At 40.1% G+C, this 27,466-nt stretch overlaps 3 protein-coding genes across 3 annotated transcripts; all 3 read right to left on the bottom strand.

Annotated features, from left to right (window-relative positions):
- Nucleotides 1-293: 293 nt before the first annotated feature.
- On the bottom strand, nt 294-4,184 carry LOC306742082 (extracellular calcium-sensing receptor-like; the record flags this gene model as incomplete). The annotated part of the gene is made up of 10 exons (XM_079224422.1): nt 3,955-4,184; nt 3,479-3,782; nt 3,149-3,235; nt 2,875-2,982; nt 2,586-2,752; nt 1,968-2,445; nt 1,625-1,855; nt 1,395-1,518; nt 816-1,288; nt 294-734 (listed from the first exon to the last, which is right to left on the bottom strand). The coding sequence occupies exons 1-10, from the start codon at nt 4,077-4,079 to the stop codon at nt 294-296; spliced, it is 2,538 nt and encodes an 845-aa protein (XP_079080548.1). The 5' UTR covers nt 4,080-4,184.
- Nucleotides 4,185-15,982: 11,798 nt separating this feature from the next.
- On the bottom strand, nt 15,983-19,168 carry LOC306742357 (extracellular calcium-sensing receptor-like; the record flags this gene model as incomplete). Its single annotated transcript, XM_079224726.1, has 6 exons — nt 15,983-16,896; nt 17,029-17,152; nt 17,260-17,490; nt 17,580-18,392; nt 18,535-18,820; nt 18,963-19,168. 6 exons carry the CDS (start codon nt 19,166-19,168, stop codon nt 15,983-15,985), a joined length of 2,574 nt encoding a protein of 857 aa, XP_079080852.1.
- A 608-nt stretch (nt 19,169-19,776) lies between these two features.
- On the bottom strand, nt 19,777-25,815 carry LOC306742083 (extracellular calcium-sensing receptor-like; the record flags this gene model as incomplete). The annotated part of the gene is made up of 6 exons (XM_079224423.1): nt 19,777-20,675; nt 23,559-23,682; nt 23,954-24,181; nt 24,274-25,080; nt 25,300-25,588; nt 25,679-25,815. 6 exons carry the CDS (start codon nt 25,813-25,815, stop codon nt 19,777-19,779), a joined length of 2,484 nt encoding a protein of 827 aa, XP_079080549.1.
- Nucleotides 25,816-27,466: the final 1,651 nt, after the last annotated feature.

Below are 27,466 nucleotides of genomic sequence, written 5' to 3' on the forward strand. Positions count from 1 at the left end.
TAAGGAATATCGTTAATTATGGGTAATAGTTTAAATAATAGGAGCGAACATAGTACACTGGAAAATGTACAAAGACATTGGGGAAAGTTATTGGAAAGGATAAAGGTATGCCACAAAGAATACCAGATGGAAGCATTAACAACACAGTACTGCCATCTAGTGGTACATTTTAACTGTTTATATTTGAGGAATATATGCTAATGCATTTAGTCTCTATTTACATATATTATATTCATCAGATAAAAAACTAGTGAAAGAAATACATGAAATGTGCATGGAATAAAGATGATCTCCTAAAATGTGTTTGTGGCAGATTTTGACATCAGGTGTTTCCATGTGTTCTTTTCTGGCTTGAGAAGGATTATGTAGCACTTTGGTGCAAAGATGCAACCCAACAGTCCATAACTGGAGGCCAAGATAGCAAACACCTCTGTGGCTGTGGAGTACTTCCCAGGAGAGCTGATGTAGGCAGGAACAAAGGCTATCCACACTGCACAAAAAATTAGCATGCTGAAGGTGATGAGTTTGGCCTCATTGAAATTGTCCGGTAGTTTCCTTGCCAGGAAAGCCAAGACAAGGCAGAGGCAGGCCAGCAGGCCAATGTAGCCCAGGACGAGAGCAAATGCTACAGACGAACCTTCTTCACAAACGATAATGACAATAATGCTCTTATGTGGCATTAGTTGGTGTGGAGTGGGGGGAGCAACAACCAGCCACACTGTGCAGATTATTACCTGCATGAAAAGAAACATGTCTTATTCAGATATTTGAGAAAATGCCCTAATCAAGGTGCATAATGAGTCAGAAATCCTTACCTGGACCAGTGTACAAAAGGTAATGATTGCCTTTTGCTGTGCAGGCCCAAACCATTTAATTACATTGATGCCTGGAAGTGTTGCCTTGAAAGCCATTAGCACCACTATAGTTTTCCCCAGAACACAAGAGATACAGAGGACAAAGGTAATTCCGAATGCTGTGTGTCGCAGCATGCATGACCACTCAGTGGGCCGGCCTATGAAGGTCAGAGAACACAGGAAACACATAATCAAGGAGAAGAGCAGCAGGAAGCTCAGCTCAGAGTTGTTGGCCTTGACAATGGGGGTGGCTCTGTGACAAGAGAATATGGAGGCCACAACACAAGTGCAGAAGGAGCCCATGAGGGAAATAGCCATCAGGGTGATGCCCATAGTGCTGCTATATGAGAGGAACTCCACCTGTTTGGGGATACAGGCTGTCCTCTCAGCGTTAGACCAGAACTCTGGCAGGCAGCGCACACACTCTATGGCATCTAACGGAAAGACAAGAAGACTTTAGCTGTTATATTGGGACTTTTTCACCACTGCAACTGTAGGTTAGTTTCTATAACACAATGTGGGCAAGTAGCCTTTCCTTACCAGTCTGATTGCTAATCTTGCCAGCTGTGCAAACCACACAATCATGGCAGCAGATAGGGAAGTTTAGTCTGATTGCCTTCCGGGTACCTGGGGGACAAATGCTGCTGCATGCTGACAAGGGAATCTAGGCAAACGAGGGAGCATACACTACACTGATCACAACAGTCACATAAGAAAAAAAATATCATTGAACAAAATTACATTTTTTTTTTTAATATTCAGATCCCTACTTCGGTTTGGTTGCCATTCCATTCAATTATATGTTCCTGGATCTGGAGTTTTTGCTTTCCACCTGTGGTCGTCTCATCAAATTTGCCAATAGTGACAAACTCCATTTCACCATCTGGTCTCAGCTGCCAGTTCACCAGGTCATACATGGCGGCAGGGTCCCCGTTCTCGTCAAACTTGGTTTCATCGCCAAAGGAATTCAAGTACTCCACACCTTTTATGTAATGAAGTAACTAAGGGAATACAGTGCATATAATTTAGTTTAGCAAGATATATAAAAAATATTTTAGGATCACTGTAACTTTTGTTTATCTGGAGTGAATTAGTGAATACGTGGGATGGTACCTGCCATGGCTGTATATTGTCTGCATCTGGGCAGGCCTGCTGAGGAAATGGCCCGTTTCCTTTCACACAACTTCTCATTGCCTTAAGCGCATGGACAATGGCATACACAGCCTTATAGACATTGTAGGAAATCCTTAGTTGTGACACATCTGAATAGATATTCGTCACACTTCCCAGCTCTTCTGCTCCGGAGCACGGAGGTTTACCTTCAATATTGTGTTCCTGACCTTCAGCCTGCACACCCAGGCTGCATTGAAACACCTCTTCCCAGAAGGGTATAAGGAAGGGATCTGCAAGGGCATCAGGGCTTGAGGGATGCAGGCGAAGCAGAAAGTCTTGCAATCCAGGGATGTGTGCTCGCCGAATGGCAAATCCCATAGAACCTTGGAGAATGTCGTGGTGCTTTTGGGGGGTAGAGAGGACGGCAGCTGTGCTCCAAGCCTCACTGGCCAGCCACTGTATCCCAGTGATGCCCTCTCTAAATGAAAGTGATACGAGATGTCATTTCTTGCAATGATAAACATATTAGAAATAAAAACTCAGTAAACCTGTAATTGTAAAAAGTAAACAAACCAAACGTTGATAGTGAAATTGTAGAAGATTCTGAACCAATCATGCCTGTGAGCTTCGTCAAACAATGCGGCTGCATCTTGTTCCACAGCAAACACTAGAATCACTCGAGCCCCAGAGGAGCGAATCTTGGAAACAATTGATGAAATTGTTCTCTGTGCTCGGTTCTTCGGGATGATCTCATGAAGTGCAACACAAGCACCCAATTTTCTAACCTGTGAGCAACAGGAGGGATGCATGACAACTTCATTTTAAGTTCACAATATATTCAATAAGTAATACAATTAAAATGACTTAAGTTAATAGCTAAATTATCTATTAATGGTGTGTGACTCACCTCATCTGCAAATATGTTTGCCCCACCAAGGCCATATGCATCATCCCCTGCGATCACACCCACCCAAGTCCATCCAAAATGCTTGACAAGTTGTACTAATGCATCTACCTAGAGAGAGAGAGAGAGAGAGAGAGAGACAGAGAGAGAGAGAGAGAGAGAGAGAGAGAGAGAGAGAGAGAGAGAGAGAACATATTTTAATACTGCCTGAGATGAAAATGTGGACTAACTTTGTTTGTGTATATAGGTTATATTGTGAGTGGCTGTTGCCTCTAACCTGAAAGAAGTCACTGGGCATAGTCCTTAAAAAAGCAGGAAACTCTTGTTTGTCACTTAGACAGGCACAGCTGGAGAAATAACTAACCTGAATGGAAGAAAATATATATATATATATATATATATATATATATATATATATATATATATATATATATATATATATATATATATGTATATAATATTCCATTTAATATCAACATTAAAACATTAGTACATTCTTCAAATGTTAAAGCCACTATGAATTTTAAACTGTTGAGCCTCCCCGGTAGCGGTAACAGCAAACAACAATCTGGCAAACACAGTTGTTGAGTAGCTGTGACTCTCTTACCTGTGGCACATGGAAGACTCCTAGGAAACGGGCCACGACGAGAGACTGAGTAGAGCCTCCGTCTCCTATCAATGCCGGTACCGTCCCACGACAGGTGCCTTTACTCTGTGTCTCTCCTTCAACCTCTGAACTCTTCTCACTCCCCACTAACTCCATGGCAGCCTTCAGTGCCTGATGGGGTGTACTGCATGAATCATATATCCTATAGCCCAGTGTGATGTTGGGAAGGAGTTTGCCATCTCTGTTAATCTCCTCAATGGCAAAGATCATAGTTTGCATCCAACGGAAAGTCCGGAAATTAAATCTGGAAGAATGGAGATGACGCAATTATAATTTTCAACACAACTATGAGTGCGAAACCCTGTAAAAATGACTTAATTTCACTCAACATAGTTTACAAAAACACAGAACTATGGAACTAATACAATGAAGAGAAAATGTGCAGCTACATTAAGACTAGCTAAAGAACCGCTCACCTGGTGCACTGTTCAGGAGGAGGCGAAGACGTGAAGTACAGACTGGGCTCCACCACCATGTTATGAAGGGAGAAGAGTCCCCCCAAGATGATGTCCCCCTTTTTCTCCAGCACAGGCAGGGCCATCGACCCTGAGATTAGTTTGCATTGCTGACTCTGGTCTTGGTTGGAGTTGTAGGGAAAAATCAAACACCATAGGAGGCTCAAAAGCACAAGCGCTGTCCTTCTTCTGGAAAGATTGAACTCTTCTGATCTCATCCCAAAAAATGTCATCCTTTCTTTAAGCTATCACCGTACACCCTAGATAGCCAACATCTATATTAGTTCAACTCATACATTTTTGATAACATACAAACAGTGAATACTGAACTAAACAAGCACTTAGTAAGCTGACAAAGCATCAAACAATTTGTCCGATGAACAAGGTACCTACAGCAATTAGGTCAGATAGGAATTATTTAACTCAATTAATTTAGTAGAAAAAACATCTTATCATCAACCGAATCATCAAGTTGAGTTATAAGTGGGAGATGCTGCCCTGTTGCCTATATATGCTACCTGCTTCATATCACAACTGTCAAATTGACCTAATTTCCCTTGGGCCTCTGGTCAGGGGAAAAAGAGTCCCCAGCTTCACAGTGAGCAACAACAACAACAACAAGGAACTGGAATCAGCCCTTGACCAAAACGGAGAAAGACACGAGCGCATGTCACGGTGGCATGCCTGACTAGGCCTAACTCATTCTTCAATGATGTGAAGAGGCAGGCGGTAGAGGCCCATGTCACAAGGGGCTGCTGATCTAAGATGCATGCCTTTCAAACACATAGACTCAGAAACACAATAAGAAGTGTTCATTGTGATAGAAAGAAAGAGGTACATAAGATGGATTATTGTATTGTTTTGAACATACATTTAATCAAGCATAACAGTGTTACCTGGCACACAGTACATACATACAGTGCAGTATTTCTTTTACAAATATTCTGTCCTTTTTTCTACTTTTTCTTATTCTTGCGTAACAAATATCCTTCCGTAGTGTTAAACAGGTGTGGTGAAATCCATGAGTCCTTAGTGTGTTGTGCATATCATTAAGAGGACAAACCCTGCAGGCTACATAACAGAGCACCACTGAGTGTGTAACAAAGACACGTTTAATGCTGTATGTTGTGCTGCCTCAGGTCATATACGGCAGGTTTCATTATTCATTTAATATGTCTCTGTGGGATGCTCAGAGGAAGGGCAGAGCTGCACTAAAACAGAACGCTCAGTATTATGACACAGTTGTTTCCTTTTCTTGTAAGTACAATTTTAGAATTGGGGTATATGCTCTCAAGGGAAAGGGATCAGCCTTATTGTTTCTAAAAACAAGCTGATTGGAAGTGAACAAAAAAGGCATTGCAAGTGTATCAGTTGTCCTCATAGGGAGATTCAAGATAATTAAAACCCCTGCGTATTGGATGTTTAACTGTATTCTGTTAATATTCAGTCTGGCAAAAGACAGAAATAAAGATGAAGAAAAGAAGAAGAAGAAAAAGGCAGAAACACAATCATATAGATAGAGTGTTGAAAACCACAGAAAGATACAAGCAGTTGGCAGCAAGTAGAGAAATATGCTGAATATTTTGAGTTAAAGCACAGGTTAATTCGCTGTAAACATGGAGGGCTGTTAGAGTGGGTCATCTTCTCATTGGAAGATAAGCAGTCTCTGGCTTCTTCAGTTCTCATGTTGATGTATCTTTGAGCAAGACACTAAACCCCAAAATGCCCCTGTCAACCTCAGTGTGACTGTGCGTGAATGTACATTACTTTAGATCTTAATGGACAGAAGGCATTCAGTGTATGAATGTGTGTGAATGGGTGAGTGGTAACACGTAGTGTACAGTGCTTTAGTGTTCTGAATACTAGAAAGGTGCTATATATAATCAAGTCCATTTACCATAGACAATGATTCGAAGGAAATGAAGACAGACAGTCAGACAGACTTACAGACAGACATACAAGAAGTTTAAACAAATTGGGATGGTACAAATAAATAGATGGGGATAGAATACAGAATGAGTATACTTTTTGTGTATCAACATATTTAAAGGTTGTATTTAAAAGAAGTAATTGTCAAGTTTGCTAGATGTTGATTTGATTTAATTTGCAAACGTGTGTAAAACCCGACAGCTAACAGGATTTTGCTACGGTACATGTTCTGCTTTGATGAAAAAAAGACTTCCAAAATGTAGAAATTATTGAGATTGTAGTGTTTTGAATATTTTTACACTCATACTCAGGGTGAGATGCTTGACAAATGGAATCTAGTCAAGTTGAAAGTCATGACCAGAAGGGCTTCTGTGACTGTTGTGGCCGCCACTAAAGAACCCAGTTGTCCACCCTTGTGGTCGAAACATTTATGGTTTGGTGGGCAGGTCACTCAGCAAGATAGGCATCAGAAAGCCAGAAAAGGCTGCAGTTTCTGTAGTTGCTGATTACAAATTTGGGGATTGGAGGAGGAGGACTTTGAGGAACTCTTTAGCCCAACAGAAAGGCTCTGTGTCTTACAGTGCACTGTAGTATATGACCAGCAGAGGAGTCTGCTCAAACTCCTCAACCATAAGGATTATGGTCTGGGAATATGAGTCCAGTGTGTAACCCTATTCATATTACCATACCAGAGTAAATTGAGATTACATTAATCAACTGACAAATAAATAAAGCTAAAAGCCCAAAAGGTGAAAGTCATGAGACAGAGAAAGATCCCAGTCAGTCCAGGTGAGCGGACAAGCTGACCCCACCCTCCAACCCCATGCAGGTAGAGGACAACGAGTCGTGTTCAGAGGAGCTGATACTGGTTCAAAGTGCTGAACGAGCATTATTATTATGAATTTCTTCATCTAAAGATGATTTATAGCTATTAAAGACAAACACAAGTTAAACATGTAAATCTTTGTTAGCTGTGAAAAAACTTCAGGGTGAGGAGTATTCCTGCAATAAAGTAATTTAATGATAAAAGCAAACAGAACAATCAACTGTCTATTCTAATGAGTAAAGTGGAACACGGTCCTGCTGTGTTTAATAAGGCGGTTTTCTTCTTCTTTTTTTTACTATCCAACTGCCAACAATGATGAGCAACTGGTGCCCCTCGGCAGTGCATGTAATGTCAAGCTTCTTTAAGAGAAACACAGTGGTGACACAGGACAGAAAAAAAGAGCCTGATCTCACAGAAATATGACAGTTCGTAGTGTTTGGATCACGTGTCCGCACCACGAAACAGGATCGCATGCTTGAATTTGTCCATCATATGAGCCTCAATGTAAAATAAGGAAAATATTAATAATCTTAATTTCAAAAGAAATATTACCATTATTACCAAGGATACCAGTGCAGTTAAATGTAATTTCCTACTATTGGGACTGTAAGTGTGATGAACGTTCACCATTTATGATGCAATTTATAAAAATATACTTAGAGAGTTTCCATGCTTTGGCCATTATGACCGTTTACTGGGAGCGTTCATTCAAAACCCTAGTTTTGATCCTTTTAGCCATGTTAGAAATAACATAATTGCTTCCCCAAAATATTGAAAAAGTAGTAAACACAATGAATCTTTATGAATATGCATAGATAATGACATGTTCACAGATCTGTCTCATCTAGGGGAATATAATGATGTAAGGCTTGTGGGTGATTCCTTGTAGCCACCAGGTGGCAATGAACAGCCACAGCTCCCACCAGTGCAAATCAGTAAAACTTGACTAAGATGGATGCTTTCTATCACTGAGACCTAACCAATCCAACCAACAGGAGCAACGAGTAGCCAACCAGAGATAGAGTAGTGTGGGTCATGCCTTCCATAGCAAGAGTTGTACGTTTAGTTTTCAATCAGCCCAAACTTGACTGCAGAACCGCAAGTAACTAAAGCCTGCCATTTTTGGTGAAAATAACATATGCATTGATGAAACATTTTGGCAAGAGCATAGATGTATTTCAGTGTTTGACTGTGAAATTTGATAGCCTTATTTCCCTATAAATAGTAGATGTTGTGTTTCGAATCATGGTGCATTTAAGTCAGTGTGCGAACTATGCCCAGGCAATCTGAGTTCCCGTCATTTGTCTAAAGGGGGTCCAATAAGGTCCACAAAAGTCAAGACAGACTCGCTTCGTGCAACCTGTTGTGGCTTTGGCTGGCTGTGTAATTTACTGCAGAAAATGGTCTCTCCCACATTTACTTTTCATATTTGTCAATAAATGTTTTGCAGTTTGAATGAAGAAAACTGCTGGCCATTGATGAGCTTTTAAAATACATGTTAGTGGCCTTTTAGGGACAATTTTAACTGAAAAATAATTGTGACCCTCACAAAGTTTTGCTCTTGAAGGTTTCAGGGGGTCTGAAATGTCAATCAAAGGGTCTTTGGGTCCCAGACCCCCGTATTACTCACACTGGTTTAGGTGCTTTGGAAAGCTCAGAATTGGTTGTTTCCAGCAATACCAAACTCTTCTTAACTCGTTATTTGATGCTACACAAAAGGTAGTCTGACGTCATTGACTGCTGAGATTGACAGCTCCTCTGAGAAACACTATTGCACATATTCAGTTGGCCGCATACCCAGGTAGTAAACCCGGAAGAGAAACTTAGTTTTGAGCAGTTATCAGCAAATATGTTGATGGTAAAAACAGACATTGAAGGAGGACCTACTATCATAATGAATTATGAAGCCGCACCATTTGAGGTTCATACCTGCTTGTAATAAAGTGTGTCAGGACATGAAGGCCATGATTAAAATAATCTCCATCAAGTAACTTTTGTTTAGTTATAGTAACGAGAATTACAATTTCCCATGTTTCAGGACTTTCACAGATGTTCTACATTTGAGGTAGGAACTTTACAAGATGCTGAATTGAGCTCTCATTGTCAGTGTCACATCTTTTGCACCGACAGCCTTGAACCCTAATTCAGCAAAGGTAGCTAAAGGTTACCATTAATTAAGTTTTAGGTTGAGATATCAAAACTAATTTGTAAGAAATACAGGAGATAAAAGAAGGGTTCAATAAATGATGCCAGAAAATAACTGGTAGGCCTTCTTTTATCGAATATAGCTACAAAACAAAAACATCCTGATTAAATGTTTGGGACAGGCACCATATGGAGAGGAGGCATGATTGTGTGATGTGAAGCGGTGAATCACAACACATCTGGGAAACACTTAAGCTTGTTATTGTGTATATTTTGAAGTTGGTGTCGTGACATCATCCTAAACCTGCCAATTTACCTTTTACTCAGGGGAATGAGGGGGAACATGGGGCCAGCTGGGCAAGAAAAGACAAGCAAGTGTTTCCAACCAGACTGATGACATCTGGGCCTGAGGCTGTGAAACAACAGATCAGCAGGTGTTCCGTTGGAAATTAATTAATTTTTTGTTTTAATTGGAGGTGATCTCACCACTTTCAAAACAAGCGGCTCACATTAATTAGCAAGACTACAGCAGAATCATTATTTACTACCAGCTACATTAACTAGTTTCATATTGGAGAGGATGTAATCTTTAAGTAAAATGTGACAAATCTTGCATGTCAAAGTCCAATGCAATACAGCAATATAATTCTCAGAGCAATCAAAAGGTGCCTATTGAAAACATACATGGTTATTTTAAGTATGAAATACAATGAAATATTATAATTAATTGGCTTGGCAAGGGTTTAGCATTAGATGTTGGTGGAATTACTGCTTTAATGCATCTTGGCCTGCTCTCCAACCATCCTTCAAGAATTCTAAAGGACTTTACAGCTTTGTTTACAAAATGTTCCTCTAATTGCTGCTGGATAACATCACATTTTAATGGGGGTTTACAGTATTTCGGCTGATGTTCCTCCATCCACAATTTGGATGATATTTAATTAGGCTTTATGACATAACTGTCCTGCTGCACCTGGTCGTCAGAGTTGGGATGATCTGAACAGGTTTTCATCCACAAGGATTATATGTTGTTATATCCACACATCATTCAGAGATGTGGTTCAGCCTGGTTATGGTCTTTAAACATCAGACAGCCAGATCCCACGAAAAATAAAGTAAAGGGGGAAGTAAATAAAAGTCAAGTTGTGTTTTCTTTAACTGTGTATTTTTGTGGTTGAAGATAGCTTCTAAGCTGTTTGTTGTAAAGTGACACAAACCTTAGCCATGGGAAGAGCTTGTAAATATACCGTGTATTTATTTAAGTCAATGAGGCACACTATAGTTGGGTATTTTGGAAATCTTTATCATTTTATTGGGAGGAACGGGCCTTTCAGGATGTATCCTAGAGACAATGCAGCCCCTGAATTTGGGCACAGCTTCTACTTTAATTCAAAATCATTTTATATTTCCAATAGCAGTGCTGAATCTCCATTTCCTGTTTTTATAGTATTAATGTATCACGCACTGTAAGAAGACCTTCACATATTTACTGCTCAAATACATTCATAATCCTTTTATTTGTGTTATTTCTGATAAAAACAACTCATCACTTCCTGAAATCAAATTTGTGTTTTTAAAAACTTTGTAATAATTTGAGTGTATGAAACGCAATAAATTAAAGTTCCTACAACAAAAAACAATAATGTTGTACTGGTTTTATATACATTTTATAGCAGCACAGTTTCTTTGTTCTTTGGTCAGTTGTGTATCTCTTATTTTGCATTCATGTTTGCATTAATTTTCAGTTGTCTCTTAATGTGTGTTTGTTTTATTGCTTTACTTTATGCCTTTGAGTTTTGTGCTTTCAATGTCATAATAATGATAACAATAATTAACATCATCATCAATAGCCACAGCATCATCTTTTGCAGCTTTTCAGCAACTGCACAATTTTGCCACGAGATGGCAACATTGTCCATGCTATCGCTATGTATGCTCCACAGTTTAGGAAAGACTGAGTGCGTGGTAGTGTGTGTATACTAATACTATTAATACTTTTGGATAGATAGATACTTGTATTAATACTTTTGGATAGATAGATAGATAGATAGATAGATAGATAGATAGATAATGTATTCATACCCATGGGGAAATTTGTTTCTAGCAGCAGCAAGCAAAGAGTAAACATGACAATATTATGTATGACTGTATACTCAATATATACAATAAAATAAAATAAAATAGCAGAGCAGAACATATATAGGAATATGTAATAATAAAGAAAATGCAAAAATGCAAAGTACTGTAAATAAAGTATATACAGTGAAATAGAAGTTTATACATTTACTTTTGAATATAACCTTTTCCTATAAGGGTCATGCTTATATGGTCCACACCCTGCAAGATAGCCCTAATGTTCACCTGAAGGTCCATGTACTCCACTTTGGGAACCGCTCATGTCACTTAAAACTAAAGCATGTAAACCCTTGATTGAAGCACATAGTGTCAGGTCCGTCAGTGCTGCATACAGGATGCGGTCAGTTTGACGCTATGCAGCAAGACCGTGTTAGAATTTTAAAGGTTGAAAATAACCAGTTTAACCTCTGACCTCAAGGTTCTATGCTCTGATCTCAGGGTTTTATCTCTGATCTCAGAGTTCTATGCTCTGACCTCAGGGTTATATGCTCTAACCTTAAGGTTATATGCTCTAACCTTAAGGTTATATGCTCTGACCTTAAGGTTTTTGCTCTGACCTCAAGGTTCTATGTTCTGACCTCAGGGTTTTATGCTGTGACCTTAGGGTTCACTGATCTCAGGGTTCTTTGATCCCAGGGTTCTATGCTCTGACCTCAAGGTCATATGCTCTGGTCTCAGGGTTCTATGCTCTGACCTCAAGGTCATATGCTCTGGTCTCAGGGTTCTATGCTCTGACCTCAGGGTTCTATGCTCTGACATCAGCTAGTTCCAAAATATAGATGTGCAAAAGAACCAGAACAAGCCCGTCAGCAGCCAGCAAGTGAAGAAATATGGATCTAAAAAAAATTGTGAACCTGAATGTTCTTCTTGAATAAAGATCTGGGCTGCCTGTGATGCCACATCCTCATATGCTACACAGGCAAGCTTGATGGAGGAAAAATCAAGCAATGAGAGTTGTCCTTGACATGACTCAGGGATCAGTGGACACAATTTCACATGCGACAATCTTTACCCCACAAAAGCTGGGACAGGAGCTCTCAAAGAGGAAGCTGACCGTGGTGGGAATGGTAAGGAAAAAAAAGTCTGAGCACCCACCTCAACTGCTGACTACACAGAACAGGCCTGTCAACTCTTCCAAGTTTGTGTATCCGATGTGCCAAAGAAGGGCAAGAATGTGGTACTCATGACTACACTACACAGGGATGGGAGAATCTGTGGCCAGGAGCATCACTCATATCTTGATTATAATTGATTTTCTTTTTTTATTACGCTTTATAAATACATTTAAAAAAAAATGAGTAGCACATCAATTGATAAATGTGATCTAACAAAGGTAAAGGGCAAATGTTAACCATACATGCTGTTTATATTTCTTGTAATTGGGATGAAGTAAACATCTTTTGAGTATTTTAACACAAAATTGTAAGATTATGTTGAATAAAAAAAGTAAAAAATGCAACGGGTCCACCAGAAAATGGTTGAATAACAAAAGTATGAACACCACACCACACAAGGGTTAAAGGGATCATGATGCAACAGCCCTGATGGGAATTTTCCAGTGTAAACTGAGGGGAGAGCTGTGGTGTGGAGGCAGACTGGAGACACTGTGAACTCTGGAGGGAGATTGTTACTTTGTTTGTGTGCTTGTGAGTGGGAAGAGCCTGAGGTTTAGGGCATGGTCAGGCCTGAGGATGTGCTCTAATAACACCCCAAAAGACATACCCTCCGAGGTTTAAAGTGTTTCTAACAGTCATCTCTACAAACATACAAACACATATTTATTTTTAATTAAGGAGGGCCTAAGAGGCATATCAACTGACTAAAATGATGAACAATAACAATAACACCAACTTAAATGTCACATGGCTCAATGACTTGGTCTGCTAAAGTTGCTACTTTGATTACTTGTCAAAGGTGTAGGATTAATTCCCTTATACAAATGCAAAAGTCTCAAAAAAGATATTTTAAATCTAGGCCGAAATAATAGAAAATTAAATGTAAATGTGCCAAAATCATACAGTAATTTGTGGATGAGGTTAATTATGTGTATATACAGTCTACATTATGACGATGTCCGATCACTGTTTATGTATATATGTATGATTACATTATATATTTCCTATTGACTTAAAGCAGTTCAAGATGTATGATAATGAGCCTCAGTTGTACTTCATTATGCTTAGATGTACCTTTGAGTTTTGTTTGCATACTACTGTACCATGCTTGTGTTGCCACGCTCAAACTTTAAAACCGTGCATGCTACTGTTACATATTCTATGCTTAAATTTAGTCTGTTGTTCAGTGACTTTATAGAAATTCTGATAAAGTATTCTGATAAAACAAATTCTTTAATATGATAGTGTACATACTATATACTTATATCTAAGTCATTCTCTTGTTGCCTCCTACTCACCTGGTGTCCATGAGCAAACAAATTAAATAAACTTGTTTCTCCCTGAGATTCTCTGAATGAGTCTCATGTTAAATGATTATAAACTGTATGTCTTAACTTGGGTACAGTGAAAGGTTCTAGATAAATGAGTGACAGACCAAGAACTGAGTGTTTTAATATGTTTATGTTGAATGAGGAATTCCTGAAGTAGTTATAAAATGATTATGAAAATGACTCTGCAATATGTGCTGTGTTATGTGTGTGCTGATTTTTTTACTGTAATATGAACACTATAGAGTTAATCACAAAACAATAATGCACATTTCATGCAATATTGTATTTATTTTTTGTTATGCTGATACATATTGTTTGAATGCAAAAACAAATATGTGTTTACATTATTCATGTTCATTTTCAAGTTGAATATGGAGATTAATTATTTACCTTTGAAACACATCTACTAGTGATACATATAGCACGGCAAGGCAAAGCAGCGCCGCTGTGCCTGTTTTCGGATCATTTTTATTTTATTTTGTTTGAACGTTTCCTTAATTATCTCCAGAACCACATCGTTGTTTAACTTCATTTATAATACGGGTAGATCAAATCAAGCATTCTGATTGGTTGAGAGTGAGTCACGGTGTAGTTTATTCAGCCATAAAGTACTGTACAGCCTGTTTACATTTAGAGCGTTTCAAATCAGTGCGCACTTAAAATAACAGGCAGATTTAAATTGCGTGACCGTTAGTTGTCATTTCAAGCTTGACAGTTACCAAACATGTTCGTGTAAACTTTGATATTGTAACGTCCGCAGTAACGACCCGCAGACGTTGGTTTCCTTAACTTGCAGGTGTATTGCTTGAGTGTTCACAGTATTGCAACGGGGCTCTTCGCTAACAGTAACGTTAGCTCAAACGGAACAGCTAACAAGCTCACTTAGCATCCGCCACACTAGCATAACGAACGACAACACACACGTCACTTCCTCCCTAAAATGAGATGAGGAATGAAAAGGGTTTGACCACAAAATCATGATAATTTCTAGTGAGAGATAATTACGTCGGTCATTTCCCGACGCGAGGCAAGTTCTCTAAACATCACGGAGGAGAAAAATGACGGAGAAAAGACGGACAGAAGCAGCGAGAGCACTTCTTTACATCGGTGGCTGCGTGTCATCCTCCACCTGCTTCCACCGACAGTCAGTTTTATAGTCCCGAATGTGCGTCCCGTACGTGTATGGCGGTTGCATATTTTCTCTGTTGCTGAAATGCGATACACAAGGTTTGGTGGCTATTTTGTGCTGAAAGGGAGCTTACTATTACTATTTATAAAGTCGCAGGTACCCGTATTATAAAAGCAATAAGGTACTCGAGGCATTACTGTGTTTACAATAACGTACAGTTCAAGGGTTTGCCGGCCCTCCATTGCGTGTCGGGCCTAACAACTCCCTTGAACAGTACATTATTGCACGACACAGTACTGCCTCTCGTACCTTATTGCTTAATTAAAGTTCTACAGTTCCACAACCTTTGTGAGAAGATACATATGGTGTAAAACATAATTAAAGTAACTGTTAAGTTTAAGTATTTTCGTAAACTCCGCCGACTATACTGCTGCTCTGCTAGTTTGCTGCGGCGGCCGTAAGGCTTCACTAAATCCATGAGAAATACCCTTTACAAAGTCGGATTTCCCGAACAAACACATCTCAGTAATTGTACAGGCTTGTGGGAGTCTAACAAAGTAATCAGAATCCTTACGAACTCAATATTAGTACCTGTAAAATCACAAATCGGCCGGAGGTTTCTTTTTCTTCTTCTCTGTCTCACAAATCCGCTTCCTGTGACTTACTTGTACCCCCCACATTTCTAGAAACACCTCACACAGCAAGGGGGAAAGCTTATGCAAATTTTAATACCCAGCAGCCTCTGGTGAGACAATGTTTTGTCATAAAACAAGCAACCTTTCTATTTTTGATCCGAACGACACGTTTTTTTTTTACTAAAACACCTTCACAATATATCAAAGCTTGGTTTTACAGTGGTTTGTTGCATATTCTGATTATTTAGGTCCTAAGCTTTCCAAAAAGATGTCCTATTAGTATTTTGGATGTTGGTAAGGGCCTGAACCATGGAGTTTGTAAAAGTTCGGCTACTTTTTTGGGGGGAAATCTAGCATAGATCATGCTGGACATTAATAGTTATGATCAAAATATGTTAAAAAAGTGTTTTTTTTTGAAAATATGCATTTTATTCACAAATAAATTCTGAAAAAAATATATAAAATAATACAAGTAATATAACTCATTTGGGATTCATACAACTACTTGAATAAAATAAAGACGTAAAAAAAGAACCATATACGAGCCTCAGGTTTCAAGAGGTTAAATAATAATTTTCTGAGCCCATTACATGAGAAAACTTTGCCAAATTAAAGGGTTTATTATTAGTTATACATTTTGAGTTGTTGATATACAGACATCATAAGGATATTAGACAGTTCCTCTCGTACAAAACAATTGGGGACAGAAAATAAAAATAAATATACTGCTGTGATTTACTAAATCAAAGGGCTCTTCGGGTCACTTTACTCAGCAAATGTGTCTTTGTATTTTTCTCAGGCTTTAATAAAATGATATAGCACTTTGGCAAAAAAACACAAAACAGCATTCCATAACTTGAAGCCAGAATTGCAAATATCTCTACAGCCACTGTGAACTTCCCAGGAGAGCTGGCATAAGCTGGGATAAAAGTAATCCAGACTGCACAGAATATCAACATGCTGAAGGTGATGAATTTAGCTTCATTAAAATTGTCAGGTAACTTTCTAGCCAAAAAAGCAAGTACAAAACATAAAACGGCCAAAAACCCTATATATCCTAACACAGCCCAGAACCATACAGGTGATCCCAGTGCACACTCAAGAATAATCTTCTCTTTATAGTGGCTCATATTTTTTAAGGGAAAAGGAGGGTTGATTGTCAGCCATAGTATGCAAATTACAACCTGTATGAGAGTAAAAACCAGAACACTGAGTCTCTGCTGCGCAGGCCCAAACCATTTCATCACATTACTACCTGGAAGTGTGGCCCTGAAGGCCATTAACACAACTATAGTTTTCCCCAGAACACAAGAGATACAGAGGACAAAGGTGATGCCGAATGCTGTGTGTCGCAGCATGCAGGACCACTCAGTGGGCCGGCCTATGAAGGTCAGAGAACACAGGAAACACAGAGTCAAGGAGAAGAGCAACAGAAAGCTCAGCTCAGAGTTGTTGGCCCTGACAATAGGAGTCTGTCTGAAGTGGAAAAATATGAGGGCTATAGTCATCGCCAGGCAGGCACCAAATATGGAAAAGGTGACCAACAGTATACCCATCAATTCTCTGAAGGTGATGAACTCAATATCTTTCAAGTCACAGTTATTCCTCTCTTCGCTGGACTTGAACTCGGGAAGGCATTTGTCACATTTCACTGCATCTGAAAGCATAAATATGTTTAGGCTGTACAGCGCACACATCCTCAGATAGACCAGTAAAGTGCTTGCAGTGATTTTACCCAACAGAAACACAATGAGTGCTAGAGTAAAGGCTAGGAATCCTGCCGTCTCACTTGTACTGTTGCTGAACTCCCCGTCAGCACAGGTGATGCAATCAAAACAGCAAATAGGCTTGCCCTTCGCAAAAGCCCGGCGGGTGCCTGGCAAACAACTCTCACTGCAAATAGACCTTGGTACCTGGTATTCAAAAAAGAGAATTGTTTATTACTCATGATGAAAAAAATATTACGCTCAGAATAAAATTCAAGAATGCTCATTCGGACAGGCTTTCGAGATTTACTTACTTCAAGATTCTCGCCTGCCCAGATAGCTCTCACATCTGCTTTCATCTCAAACTGCTGCCCTTCAGGCTGTGAGGCATCATAGAAACCAATGGTTTTAAAGACTATGTAATCTTTCTCATCCATCTGCCAGTTTACCAATGCATAACGTGCCACAGGGTCGCCCAATTCATCAAAGAAAACCCTTTCACCAATCTTAGTAGTGAAGTTGACCTGCGTTAGGTAATGCAGAACCTGCAGGGAAACAGATATGTTCTTATTTAAATTATAATTATCTTATACAGTAGTTTGACTTTGATACATCTTTTTATTTGTATGTTTACCTGCCATGGTTGGGCATTTTCCCAATCAGCACAAGTATTGTTCTCAAAAGGCCCCTGTCCATCTTTGCAGGTAAACAACATGTGCAGAGCTTGAGCGACAGCATATGTGGCCTTGTAAACATTGTTCAGTAAACTGGCATCTGAAACATCGGTGAAGCGTGTGTTTGTGTCCCACAGAGACTCCTTCCCAGTGCAGGCTGCGACTAAACCCTGAGCTTGGGGAGTCAGGGTGCAGCCGAACGCCGTCTCCCACAACTCCACCAGTCCCCGATCTCCCGGTGTGGTGGAGGGCCTGCTGTTAGCGAGGAACTCCTGCAGTCCAGGGATGTGAGCATTTAATGCTGCAAAGCCCACCGCCCCCTGCACCACAGCATAGTTTACTTGAGAGGCAATATAGCGATAAGTGATCCAACCCTCACTGCCCACCCACTGCAAGCCTGTCACATTATGAGCATGAAGCTCCTTTATAAGTATGTCAAGGTCTGTGCCATCAGCAAACGCCACTATCACCTTCGAGGTGGATTTCTTAATGATATTCACCACCTCTAAGAACCACTTCCTGGGATCAGTTCTGTAAATAGCCACTGAGTACTCAACACATACACCTTCCCTTTCTGCTGCTTCCAGGAAAGTGGCCATGCCACCATTTCCATAGTCACTATTAGTTCTGATAGCCCCTACCCAGGTCCAACCAAAGTATTTCATAAGCTTTGCGAGGGCTTGGCTCTGGTGAATGTCACTCGGTATGGTTCTGAAGAAAGATGGATAGTCTCTTCTTTTGCTAAGACATGCACAAGTGGCTGAATGACTGATCTGGAACACAAGTAAACAGAGAAATAGCTCATTTTGAGATGCCAAATATAAAAACATTTTCACATATTATCTAACTTCTCATTCAACAAAAAACCCTTGACAGCTTAAGTGTACAGAAACTGTGCATGTCCCGAACACTCACCACAGGTATATTGAAGGGTCCCATGGTGCGTGCAATACCTATTGTAGAGGTAGACGTGGTTTCCCCTATGACAGCATGCACGTTTGAGAGTTTGCTACAGCTGCCTTCCCCACTCTCATACCTATTCATCAGGTTAAGTGATGCCCTAATGGACAGAGGGATACTGGGGCATGAGTCAAAGATCCTGTAACCCAGTGTCACTCCTGGCAGCAGATCTGAGCTGTTGTTGATTTCCCCTATGGCAAATATCATAGTGAACGCGTATTGAAGCTCTCCTGGATCCAGTCTTAAAAAAGAAGAGGAACCATATTTTACAACTTGTGAAAAGTAAAAAAAGATAAGAAACACACACAGATTTGCACTTAAAACATGAATAAACAACACATATTGTATTGAGAATACAGACACTTTTTTTTAATACCGCTTACCCTTCACACTGGATTGTTCCTGGGTTGACTTGGTGAACTGGATTGACACTGACGGGGTTCTGATGGAAGGAGAAAATGCCTCCAATGTTGATGTCTCCTTCCTTAGAAAACTGAGACTGTTCTTTTGTCCCATATGTTTGACACACGGGCTTCCCTCCTCTGACAGTCAGAAGGGAAAGGAGTAGCAGATCTGCTATCAGCAGCATTGTAGCTCACCTCAATATTTACCACACAAGGCTGAAAGCTAAAATCCCTCAACTCTGAGCATTTTATAGGGGTTTTCTTCTAACTATCACAAAGCCACAGTGGCCTCGGAGCAACCTATGCAAATATTGTGTGTTTTTCGTCCAATGACAGCTGCTGATGTGACTGAAAGATGAATGGGCCTATTAGAGGGACTACTTCATTTGTATGTCATCATTGTTTTTAGCATAACCAATAATGACTTACAATAATTATTTCAGAAACCAGCGTCCAAGCTCTTGAGTGTTAGTATTTTTATTTCAATTTTTTTATTTAATTTTGAGGAAATTATGGAAAATACATTTTGGACAGTTTGATGCAATACATTATTGTTACTTTTACTTTTTGAGGCATTTAATTCACTGCAGCTGAGAACATTCAACATAGAATAATATAAAGCTTCAGTAATGGTAATGACAGAAATTGTTAATTGCATTTAAAAAACTGCAAATTTGGTCTGAATGCTGCTCGGCTCATGTCCTGCAAGATCATATTTAACCCACAGCCTTTATTAAATTAAGACTAGATAGCAATTCAGCTCTTTTAGTCTTACTAAACTCATCCATGATTTTTACTGGTTTCTCCCTATCATGTGTTTTTTTGTATTTCTCTCTGGTTTTAGCAGTAAAATATAACATTTTGGAGCAAATATACAAAATAGCAAGCCAAAGCTAGAGGCCAGAATAGCAAATATCTCTACAGCTACAGTGAACTTCCCAGGAGAACTGACATACGCTGGGATAAAAGTAACCCAGACTGCACAGAATATCAGCATGCTGAAGGTGATGAACTTAGCTTCATTGAAATTATCAGGCACCTTTCGAGCCAAAAAGGCAAGGATAAAGCATAGCACAGCCAGGATTCCTATATACCCCAGCACAGCCCAGAACCCTATAGGTGAACCTAAATTACACTCAAGAATGATCCTTTCAGTGGCATAAGCTGTATTTTTGTAGGGGAATGGTGGGGCAATAATTAACCACAGCACACAAACTAACACCTGCAGTAATGTACAGCTGAGAACACTTGTTCTCTGAAGTGGAGCTGAACACTGAGGAACTGTGTTTGCTGGCCTTTTGGCCTTAAAGGCAAGCACCACTGCTAAAGTTTTTGCCAAGATACAAGATATGCACAAGGCAAAGGTGATGCCAAAAGCTGTGTGTCGCAGCATGCAGGACCACGCAGTGGGCTGGCCTATGAAGGTCAGAGAACACAGAAAACAAAGAGTCAAGGAGAAGAGCAGCAGGAAGCTCAGCTCAGAGTTACTGGCTTTGACAAGAGGTGTGTGATGAAACCGAAAAAAGACACATGACACCACCAGTGTTAGACTTGCTCCAAACAATGAGAAAGCGGTGAGAAGGGCGCCCATGGTTTCTCCAAAAGATAGGAACTCAATCACCTTTGGAACACACTGGCTGTGATCTTCATTTGACCAGTACTCCAGTGGACAGCGAGAACATTCGCCCGGATCTGAATAAAAAAACATGGAACACTAAAATGTGTTAATGCTGTAAGATGCAGGTTCAAACTCACTCACTCCTTTACTGGACTCTGTTGTAACTTTCCTCCAATCACAACACACATTCGTCCTGAAAATGTGGGTAAGTTTCCCAATCAGGATGTGTCTACCAAACTTTACAATATATATGGCAGCACACCCCACTGCTAAGCTATCCTTTTTATCTTCAGCAAATTGTGATTTGCCCAGTGAAGTCACCGCTTCAAGAATTTTGTCAGGAATCTTGTCAGTGTCGTCATGTCCCGACCTCACATCCATGGGACTATCTAAGCTTTGTGACAGAACTTCACTACAGCTTCTTTCAGTACTTCGGCATTAACCATGCAGAGAGCGGTGTTCAGCAGTCTGCCCGGCCCGCTGAACACTGCCCAAGATTTTAAGCCAGCAGTGGTGGGATTACTTTCGGCTTGTTAATGTGATGGTTCTGTGATGGTTCACTGCTATATCCGCTGCTATGCTATATTCGCTGCTATACTTCGCTGCTATGCTTCACTGCTATGCTTCGCTGCTATGCTATATTCACTGCTATACTTCACTGCTATGCTTCCCTGCTATGCTTCGCTGCTATGCTTTGCTGCTATGCTTTGCTGCTATGCTATATTCACTGCTATACTTCACTGCTATGCTTCCCTGCTATACTTCACTGCTATGCTTCGCTGCTATACTTCGCTGCTATGCTTTGCTGCTATGCTTCGCTGCTATGCTTCACTGCTATGCTTTGCTGCTATGCTTCGCTGCTATACTTCGCTGCTATGCTGCTTCGCTCCGTTGTTCTCCATCATTCTCCACACGGGAAATGGGAGGGATTGAACCCAATGTCGCCATGTCTGCTGCAGCTTTTTCAAGTTGGTCCTTGCTGGAAATGGTTCAGCACCATTGACCTAAAGGTGCATACGTTCAGGTTCTGGTAGCTTCGAAACACCAGATATTCTTACGCTTCACCTTCCAGGGATAGCCAATGAGTACACTGAATGTAAATAGTCTGCTGGGCTATTGAGACATGAAGCTCTTCTGTAATCTCAAGGACCTCATCGTCATAGATAAGTCGAGTGTTAGAAGTCCGGAGGAAAACTGCCATTGGTTCTTGAGGACTTGAGCACTCCTCTCTGAGAGCGTTGTCATTTAAGACAGCTTAGCTGCTTGCACTGACCTCAACTACAAGAATATGTGAACTATCCCCCCTGCCGGTGCACCCCGATTGCATGTTGCTCCGTTCTGACAGTGGCGGGCTGCACCCAGACAAAATCCTTCCTTTGTTCCCAAGAACTTAAGGATGTCTTTCATGTCGAGGGTTATACAGTTGGATGCTATTCCATCCCATGCAGGGCAAAGAGAGGCAAAGTTACATCTGGCATGTTATGTTGAACGCATGGCTCCCACTGACCAGCTGTTTGTGTGCCTAGGGATTGTGTGGCCAGAAAAGCCATAACAGGGTTATGCCGTGTTCACACCAAAAGAGTTGTGAATATTCGCTTTTTTCTGCTTTTTTCCGCAGAATTCGCCCGATGTGGAGTTGCGAAAGCCAATCGCCGTTGAGAAGCTCCGCCCGGCATCACCGCCGTCCTGCCGTTACTGAATCAAACTACTGGTCCGCTGAAGGAGCGCTGGAAGCGGCTTCATTCAGACACTCGTCCTGGAGGAGTCGGAGCTGTGTGTGACTACGGATAATATAATGAACCCAGACACGGGGGCGTTGGATGTTCCCACGTTTGTGGGACTTCCTCAACAAGCATAAAGCAGAACTAGAGGTTATTTCAATGGTGAATGGTGGAAATGGTAAATGTTTTCACAGAATAAAGTCACAGAGATAAGCCCCGCCCCCTTTCCGCAGCGAATGGTTACGAAAAAGCGGAAAAGGGAATGAACCACATAAAGTCGAGCGAGTAAAGTCAGGCGAAAAAGCGTTGCGAAAATTTGCTGTGGTAATTAACCTTTAGTTGTTCAGGATCAATGTGGTTCGGTTGAATTTACATTGGCAGGGCGTGCATTCAACAGTGCAGAGGGCCGAGTCTGTTTACCTTAAAGCCAGTGGCGGCTGGTGGGAACGTGCAGCCATGGTCTTGATGAGAATAGCCCTCCCAGAAGTCTTTTTTAGAGCGCTGATTGGATAAATTGTATGTAATTCATTTATTTCTTTAATTGGTGATTGGCTAAACTGCGTATTAGACCCGTCTTCTTGGGCAGAATCGCTTGAGTCCCACGACGTGCACGTACATTAGAGACATGCACTGGAGCAGAGAGGACGTGCTTGAGCAGAGGGTACAAACAGGAAAAGCAGATTTTTGGCGCAGATATCCTATTTTACAAATATTACTGGGTATATTCCATAGCTCAAAAACCCAAATATTGACAATGTGTATAATGTATTAATATTATTATATGTTTTATAATTAATACTATTATAATATATATTTGTTTTTGGTGGCTGAAGGTGGGTGGGGCCAAGCCCTCTATTGGCCGGCCACCACTAGTTAAAGCAAAGGTTTAAATATTACAACCTTAGTTATGAATAGAGTGCATAGATTTTGCAGTGGGCTGTGCTGCCGTATACTGTGGGGTTCGCGTCTATTGGGTTAGGTATAGCCTCATTGGCCGGCTACGCTTATGCAAATGTTCAGTGAGTGAAGGCATGCTCATGATTAGGAGAGATTGTTACTCATAGAGTCCAGTCGAGGAGCAGAGCCTGTGCTTACGGATTCATGGTTACAATATCGTAACCTTTGTTTTGAGAACAGAGCTCATTTTAAAATAAACGCTTACTGGAAGAAACTGGAGAGCATTCATTTAGTACAAATATTAGACAATAAATTAGAAATAAGAAAGCTTTTACTCACTGCTGGAGTTGCTGATCCCTCCAGCAGCACAGGCGATGCATGAGAAACAGCAGATGGGTTTGCCTTTAATCACAGCCTGCCGGAAACCTGGGAGACAACTCTCGGTGCAGACAGACTGTGGCCTCTGTAACAACAACACCACTCATGAACTACTCATAGTTTGCTGCCCTTGTAATAATAATAATATTAATGCAATTTTTGAGTCTCCAAAAACTTTTGACACTTTGCTTGTCAATCTGCAAACTATATTTATAAATGTGTTTTTTTAGACTTTTATATGATTTCCTCAACAATGCAGAATGTACCTATTTTTCATGATGAAATGGCTCAAGGAAAAGTTATTACTTTGAAAAACAACCTCCACAATTAGTATATCATACGAAACACATTGATACCTTTGGGGATTCAGCAGCCCATGTTGTGTTTATTTCGTTCACGATAAACTGTTTTCCTTTTGGTAGAGAGGCATCGTAGCTCCCAACAGCCATAAACACAGTATCTCCTGCTTGGTTTCTCTGCCAGTTCACCAGCTCATAAATTGCTGCAGGGTCTCCATTTCCATCAAAATGGACTCTTTCTCCTAATGGAAGAGTGAAATTCACACCTTGGAGGTGTTTCACAACCTACCAAAAGAGATCAAGCTTGAATAATGTATATTTAAGGGAATTGTTGATTATTTCAAATTATTTCCATAATCCTTGAAGGCACCACTTACCTGTTTCATCTGTAGATTATCTTTCCAGTTACACGACTGATTCACTGCTTCATCATTTTGTTCACATTTTAACATGTTATGCATTGCATGAGCTACAGCATACACAGCTTTATAGACATTGTTAGATATCCTGAGCTCTGTCACATCTGTGAAAGGATTGTTGATGTTCTCTAGTTTCTCAGAGCCTGAGCACTGGGTCTGACCATGCAAATTGGATTGGAAACTGCAACCAAATGTGGCTTCCCAGAACTCTCTCAGCAGATTATTATGTGGGTTTTGACTTGGGTTAACCTTCAAAAGAAACTCTTGCAGGCCTGTGATCTTTGTTTTTCTGATGGTAAAGCCCAGAGACCCTGTTAGGATTCCAGAGTACCTCTCAGTGGCCAGATGACCAGCCGTGATCCAGGACTCACTGCCCACCCACTGCAGCCCAGTCAAGTTCTGCTTCAGAGCTTCCTCAAGCAAAATGTCAATCTCGCCCTGGGCAAGGAAGGCAACTAAGACCCTTGCACTGCCACTGTGGATCACTCTGACCACCCTGGCAACCTGCCAACTGGGGTCAGTCCTAGAAATGGCCTCTGAGTACTCAACACAGACCCCCTCCTGGCTTGCAGCTGCAATAAATGTTTCCATGCCATTGTTACCATAGTCATTGTCACTTCTTACGGCCCCTACCCATGTCCAGCCAAAGTGCTTTACCAGTTTTGCTAAGGCTCTGCTCTGATAGTAATCACTAGGGATGGTTCTGAAAAAAGAGGGATATTCCTTTCTGTTGCTCAGACAAGCACAAGTAGCAAAGTGGCTGATCTAAAAGAAAAGAAAAGGAGGGAAACAAAGCTTAACATTGATAACGTTTGAGTTTAAGTCCAACTTTGGCAAAATGTTGTTTGACTCAATATCTGACTTTGTTGAGGGTCAATCTATACTAATTGTATCATAAGACACATTCAGATAATTTCAAGCCCATCATAAAATGAAACAGGTTGAAAATCAGAAATGAACAGACAATTACTGACAAATAATTACCACCGGTATTTGGAAAATCCCTGAAATGTGTAGCATCACAATGGTTGAGGAGGACTCAGAGGTCCCGATGATGGCATGAACAGATGACTGTCTTGGGCAGGTTTTACCCAAAGTCCTTTCCTGCCCATTCATTAGAGCCATCACTGCACGCATTGAAGGCAATGTTGAACCACAGCTGTCAAATATCTTATAACCAATTGAGATATTAGGCAGCAGAGAGCTGCTGTTGTTGATCTCCTGGATGGCAAAAATCATCGTTTGGGCAAAACGAAATTCTCTAAAATGTATCCTGAAAAGAGTAAGAACAGTTTTGACCAACATTTTTCTGACTTTTTTGGTTAAGAAACCAACAAATGACAAAAGAGATGACAATCATTACCTGGAACATATGAGAGATTTTGGAGCATTTGTGAAGGAGAGCGAAGGCTTTGATATTTGGCTATGGATAGAGAAAACTCCTCCAATAGTGATATCTCCTTCCTTAGATAACAGAGGAAACTCTGGGCTTCCCAACATCTCACAGAGTGCAGTGTCATCCACTGCTCCACAGACTCCCACAAAGAGAACAAAGAGTAACATTACATTGACAGAGTCACACATCTGTCAATGTAATATCACTGACCAAAATACGTATCTCCTTTCATCCGCAGAGCTTTATACTTTCTGCATGTGATGATGATTGCGGTTGTCTTAAGAAATCACTGTATGATGACGTCAGATAATGTTGCTCCTCTTCCTTTGTCTTTATATTTGCGTTCATGTACAACAATGAAAAGGGAAAAAAGAAAAGCTGGAAATCTAACTCAATAATCTGGAGAAGATCGAGAGAAACACTACTTAATATGTACAGACAAATATTTTAAAAACGATTTGAGGAAGTACATTGATTGAATTCTTAAAATTATGATATACCTACAAGAGTATCTACAAAACCCAAAAATGTGATAGGTCTTTTGATTCTAGTTTGGGGCAGAGGTTTCAGACCAATACATTAAAAATGAGTACATGAGAGTGTACTCCCTGACACTGCATTTGATCTTCATGTGAAGAAAGCGTCTGAGTGTACAGATCAGTGGTTCTCAACCTTTTTCAGTGATGTACTCCTTGTAAAATATTATTTCAGCCAAATACTCACTAACCAGCGCAAAACATTGTTGGTTGGGAAAAAAAGATGTAATACACAGCACTGTGCCATCAGTGTCTGATTTAATATAGAATATATACAATTCAGTTTATAAACTTACATTTGTATTTGATTGAATATTTATTAAATAACTGTTTTCAAAACATTTTTTAATGGATGCTAAATTGAAATATATTTTTTACAAATCTCACATACCCCCTGGAGTCCCTTCACTAACCACTGGTATAGGTAGTGCTATAGATTGTATCGTTTTTTGGTTTTGGAGCAGCATATCAATACATTTCAGGTGGGAGTGGACATGTAGCAAGTCTGACTTCAGGCAGGAGACTAGAGTTTGGATCTCCTTTACCATTTACAGTTTTTTATTAACCTTATCCTCAGTCTTTCAATTCAACTTTGCAGATATTGTATTAATTAGAAATTCTACAAATGTTGGAATTTAAATTAATCTGGGGCTTCAATTAATTCCCAAACATTCTTATTATTGAATACCATATTTATATTATATGTACATATTAAAGAAGTAGTATTATATGAATGGATTTATCCCAATCCCAATATATTAACTGTCCAGCTGGCGTGAAGAACATCCTTTTATTTAGCATGCTGAATATATGAGATATATGTTATGATCTTATGTATCTTATGCTCGCTTATGCTCGCTTGTGACTTTGGTTCAATCCACAGCATAGTGATGTGTCCTTTTGAAAGGCCTTCATCTCCTATTCTAAATCAGTGGAGCTATGGACTAGCAAGGTTAAAAATTAACAATTGTATTAGGTGGCTGAGTTTGACGTTACTGAAAAAAAAGAAACGGGTTCACAATGGAACTTCTATGAATATATTGAGGTACGATCCTTGAAAATCCCTGTGAATTTGGGCATACTGAAAACAGAACAGTTTGTTAGATTAGTGTGATTTTCAGGTTATTTTAAAGTATTTATTTCATAACAAAGTCTTTTTTTTTTACATTTTTGTAAAACATGTTCATGCTACACTTGTGATGACAGTGTATGTTAAGGC

This window comes from Taurulus bubalis (assembly GCF_910589615.1).
Source record: "Taurulus bubalis genome assembly, chromosome: 10".
NCBI lineage: Eukaryota > Metazoa > Chordata > Actinopteri > Perciformes > Cottidae > Taurulus > Taurulus bubalis.